General features: G+C 43.3%; 1 protein-coding gene across 1 annotated transcript in view; it reads right to left on the reverse strand.

Moving 5' to 3' along the window:
- The window catches only part of LOC119414981 (tyrosine-protein kinase Tec), a 31,295-nt gene that overhangs the window by 14,290 nt on the left and 11,801 nt on the right, over positions 1–5,204 (reverse strand). Inside the window, exons 3-5 of the mRNA XM_037682139.1 lie at positions 3,902–4,142; positions 2,962–3,043; positions 1,839–1,964 (exon numbers count right to left, since the gene is read on the reverse strand). Of these exons, the coding sequence (XP_037538067.1) occupies positions 1,839–1,964; positions 2,962–3,043; positions 3,902–4,142 (449 nt within the window). The remainder of the gene's footprint in view (positions 1–1,838; positions 1,965–2,961; positions 3,044–3,901; positions 4,143–5,204) is intronic.

Here is a 5,204-nt window from a genome sequence, read left to right on the forward strand (position 1 = left end):
ATTCTTTCTGCTAACTACAACATTTTTGTGCTTCTTCTAAATTCTTTATGCTAATTTTACCTTGTTATGCTCATTTCAGCTTATTTATTAAGCTTTTTCTGCTATTTCAGCCACTATTCAGCTGTTTTATGCCAATTTTAGCATTTTCAGCTAATTCCACATTTTTTGCTCTCATTTCAACTTTCAGCCTAATTCAGCAAAAAGGTGCTCTCTCCAATTCATTCTGGTAATTTAAGCTTTTTTTCTGCCTTTTTAGCTACTATCCAGCTGTTTTTTTTTTGCTCATTTCTGCTTCTTTCAGCAAACGTGTTCTTTCCACTTTCTTCTGCTAATTTAAGCTTGTTCTGTCTTTTTAGCTAGTTTTAAAGTATTTTTCAGCTAAGTTCAGCAGTTTTCAGATAAATTCAAGTTCTTTGTGGTAATTCCTGCTACGTTCATCCCAATTAACTTCTTTATGCTAATTTCAGCTCCTATGCTCCTTTCTGATTTTTTTTCGCTAGTTTCAGCTTTTTCTGCTCTTTTTTAACTGTTTTTGTGCTAAATTTAGCTTTTTCAGCTAATTCAAACTTTTTTTTAAACTCATTTCAGCTCCTTACACTTCCTTCTGATAGTTTAAGCTTCTTTCTGCATTTTCAGCTACTTTTCAGCTATTTTTTGTTGTTGCTAATTTCAGCTTTTTTAAATCTAATTTCATAATTTTTGTGCTCATTTATAATTATTTAAACCTAATTCAGCAAATTTGTGTTCTTTCTGCTTTCTTCTCCTAAATTAGCCTATTCTTCTATTTCAGCTACATTTCGGCATGTGATTAGCTAATTTCAGCTGTTTTTCAGCAATAAGCATTCACACTGCATTTTCTCAGGAAATGCAATGTCCCTAATTTTATTTGATTTTGATTTCTGCATACACTACAATTAGTGATGGAGATCCTCAGGGATCAATGCTTGGCCCAGTACTCTTGACTGTATTTAAGCTTCCATTAGGTGAAGTTATTAGTTATTATTATCCTCTCTCTGCTGCTGTCTTCACTCGCTCCACTCTCCATGTTTGTATTTGTAATTATTTCTATATTTAACATGTTTTTATGTGTTTGTCCCCACAGAAACCACACCTGGACCGGTCATTCTGTCGTTGTCCGTGTCTCTTTCCTGTCCTCTCTAACCCCAGCCAGTCGAGGCAGATGACTGCCCTGAACCTGGTTCTGGTTCTGGTTCTGCTGGAGGTTCCTTCCTGTTAAAATGGAGTCATTCCTTTCCACCTCTGCCAACATGCTGCTCAGGATGGAAGGTTGAGACGACGTGACGGTTCAACTCAACCTGCTGTGATCGTTTTCACTTATTGTCATTTTATAATTCATAGAAATTGTTTTGTGTAGCGCCTGGAGGCGACGTTTGTTGTCAAGTAGTGATTTATATTTATTTATAAACTGAACTGAACGTACCAGAGTGTGCCGTTAACAAGTCGTGGTCTGTGCAGGGACATGTCGTTTGCCAGGACTCGGCCTGTCCTGCTCACAGGTACACCTGCGCTGCTGTCCTGAAAGTCTTTGTTTTTTAAAAGGAACAAATCAATCGAAGACCTGAAATGTGTTTGACCCTTCGGCTGAACAACCGACCTCCACTGATGGAGCTAAAATCTGCCTTTGTGTCTGTCAAACCGTTCTCTTTGTTATTATTGATGGATTCAACTAAACGAGAACTATTTGTTTTTGTGACAGGCTGCAGGTGATACAGAGCCTAAAGGTCCGATTTAAACTTCAGTAAGTTGTTGACTCAGCACTGGCTCATCCCTTGAGTTTAGTTTTCTGTCAACGCGTCTCTGGAACAGTCGGTACTCACCACCAAAGAGCCGGTACTGCTCGCAGCCCATCGCCTGCTTCGCCGTCTGACGGCAGCAGAGCCACGAGCCGTCCTGCCAGAACTGAGGGTGGTACTTCATGGACAGGTTCGAGTTGATCCTGATCTCTGGATGCACACACAAACAAACAAACAAACAAACAAACAAACAAAACAGTTGACCAACAAGTAGTACAGAAGAATTTTCATTTGTTCTTTACGTTTAATGACCTAATAACCACTCCCCCCACCCCAAAAGTAAATAAATAAAATATGAACTGAACCAACACTGAGGAGACCAGGTGTTGGAGGTTTTGAAGAACCTGAGGAGACCAGGTGTTGGAGGTTTTGAAGAACCTGAGGAGACCAGGTGTTGAAGGTTCTGGTGGGATTGTTGTCCCATTCTGGTCTGATGGAGGTCTCCAGCTGTTTACAGTCCTGGATGGAGCAGATGTTCTAAAACCTGAAGATTCTTTTCTGCACTGATGGAGTCTTTCCAGATGTGTAAGCTACTCAAGAGACATTAATGCACCCCCATACCATCAGAGACGGCAGCAGTTCTGGATGGTGTGAAAACCCGCCCCCGGTGTGTGGTTCAGAACCCGAGAGTGAACCAGCAGCCGCCGTGAGGAACACGTGACGTTGCTCTTTCGGAGCCCGAACCATCAGCCTCCACTGCCGTGCTGACAGCTGACCTGTTTGCTGCAGTGCATTCTGGGTAAGCATTGCTCCAGAGGCCTTGTAGGTCATTCGAGGGAAAAATTATTCCAAACAAGCCATGACCTTTGACCTTTGACCAAAGCCTGTAGAGTTTCTAAGCACTGCACGGTCTGACCTTGGGGTGAATTTTCCTGAGCCTGTCGGCCATCTTTAATGTTCTCCACTCTTGAATAATCTTTTGATCTGCAGAATGATGGACTCGACCTTTGACCTTTCCCAGATTGATGGACAGCAGCAGCTGCATCCCTAAGGTCATTGCTGATGTCTTTCCCCCTCGGCGTTGTGTCAGCACACACCTGATCGTGTGCAACCAGAAGGTTTGTCCTTCCTTCGATCAGCGTTAAAACACGACAGTAAACTGAACCGTCTTCTTGTTCTCAGAACCAGAACCAGAACCGAGACCCACCGTCTTTCAGGCTTTGGACCCAGAGACTTCGGCTGCTCATGCTCGGAGCGAACACGTACAGGATGTTGTTGTCGTGCAGCACCTGGACACAAACACAGCGCACCGTTAGCGTTAGCATCAAGACGCTCGCGTTCCGTCACTCGACTCCGTAAAGATTCACTCGTCTCGCGGCGCCGGGCGGTTTTATTTTTGAACCACTCACCGTTAGCCGTTTCCTTCCGCACCTCGTTCTTCAGGGTTTGCTCCGTTTCAGCAGGTCTTGTATCAAAACGTTCGGCTCATTCAGGACGATCCTGCTGGGACTATTCTAGAAACTTTAGCTTTTTCTCCCCTCATTGAAAAAGAACTGAGCTCCCGTCACGTCGCTCAAAGACTTTTAGCTGTTTTAAACCTTTTACTGCTCGTTTCAGCTTCTTAATTCAGCTGCTATATGCTTTAAGCTACTTCTCAGGTATTTTTTTCAGCTAATTGTAGCTTTTTTCTGCAATTCTTTTCTATTTTTTTGCCTTTTGTGCCTAAAAAAAGATAAATGTAACTTTGTGTTCCTTCCAGTCTGTTTCTGCAACTTCCAGCTTTATTTTATTTTTTAGCTTTTGCTCCTTTTTATTTATTTTCTGCTCATTTCAACTTTTTTGTTCATTTTAGTTTCTGTTTTTTTCCAATTTCAGCTTTTAATTTTTAACTTACCTTTAACTTTTTTTGTAATCTATTCAGCCTCTCTCCTCCTATTTCAGTTTATTCGGCTACATTTCGGCTGTTTTTCTGCTGATTTCAGCTAATATCAGCTGATCAGAGTCAGCTCACCATCACAGTGAAACCTCAGCAGCTAAACTCTTCCAGCGATGAGCGTTCACTGCAGTTCGACAGGAAGTGACATCACTGCAGGCGTTACCTGGAAGGGGTACATTTTGACAGGAAGTGACATCACTGCGGGCGTTACCTGGAAGGGGTACTTGTTCTGGCAGGGGATGGCCACCCCTCCGCTCCTGACGATCTCCACACATTTGATGCGGCTCAGGTCGATCGAGTCCTTCTTGAACTTCCTCTGTCGGTGGAAAACGTGCGTCAGAAACAGTTTTTTCGCTCCACCACGTGCGACTTTCGATCTTGTTTGATCTGCAGCTCGCTCGGACGACGATTGACAGAGTTTCGTCTGAAAACCTGAAACAAACGGTCGTTTCCTTCAGCTGCAGACTCGCTCGGGTCATCGCCGTGGAAACGACTTCCTCTCAAACGAACTCGTCGATCTTCAGCCTGAATGAGCTGAACTGATTTTACCGACGCTGATTCTCACTCTGGATGTTCCCCGCCTGTCTGTTAGCAAAATATTTTACTGGGCAAAAAAAAAAAGAAAAGAAAATGGCCGCCAAAGCTAATTGATTTGAAAAACACAAGAGTGGCTAAAACTGGTCACTTGTGCAGACGGTGAGCTAAAGTTTGGTGTGGTAGTAGCTGAGCATTGTCCTCAACACACACTTTGAGCACAACACGACGTGCAACACGTGTGCGTCAAACTTTGGAATTAAAGTTTGGAGTCACTTCTGTTCGCCTGTAAGCAAAATATCTCCTGAACCGAAAGACGGAACTTAATGGAACCTTCAAACAGTCATTACTGCATGAATGCAGTTCAAGATGGCCGCCACAGCTAATCGAGTTTTGCGCATGAAAAATGGTGATAGTTCAGTCCGTTTAACAACAAACTGAAGTTTGGTGAAGTAGAAACAGTGAATTCTAGAAGAAAATACAACGATAAAGAATTAAAAGCATCTCCAGCGTCTACACAAAGTTCTCCTGATGAGCGTCGTCATGTGGTCCGTTCCCTCCGCTCCTCACCGGCCTGCCTCGCCTTCACAAACAAGAACTCTGTCTGACTTTCAGTGCTCTTCTCTCCAGAGTACCTCCACCTCTCCAGGCTCTCTTCCACCTGCTGCCTGCTCCCACTACACGTCTGCAAACATCCCAGACCACAAAATGTGACTTTCCCTGTTGATCTGTTTGTTTTCTGCAGATGTCAACTTCTTCTTCTTCTTCTTCTTCTTCTTCTTCTTCCTGTTGTTATTGTTCTTCTTGTTCTTGTTCTTCCTCTTTCAGCTGTTCCCTCTTCAAGGGTCTCCACTGCTCCTCTAACTGCATCCATATGTCTCCTCTTTGTCTTTTTTCTGCAGCTGCATTTCTAACATCCTTCTACAAGTATATCCACTGTCCCTCCTCTGGACATGTCCAAACCACTGTCCCTCCTCTGG

Source organism: Nematolebias whitei, chromosome 1 (genome assembly GCF_014905685.2).
Source record: "Nematolebias whitei isolate Nwh7 chromosome 1, NemWhi1, whole genome shotgun sequence".
Classification (NCBI taxonomy): domain Eukaryota; kingdom Metazoa; phylum Chordata; class Actinopteri; order Cyprinodontiformes; family Rivulidae; genus Nematolebias; species Nematolebias whitei.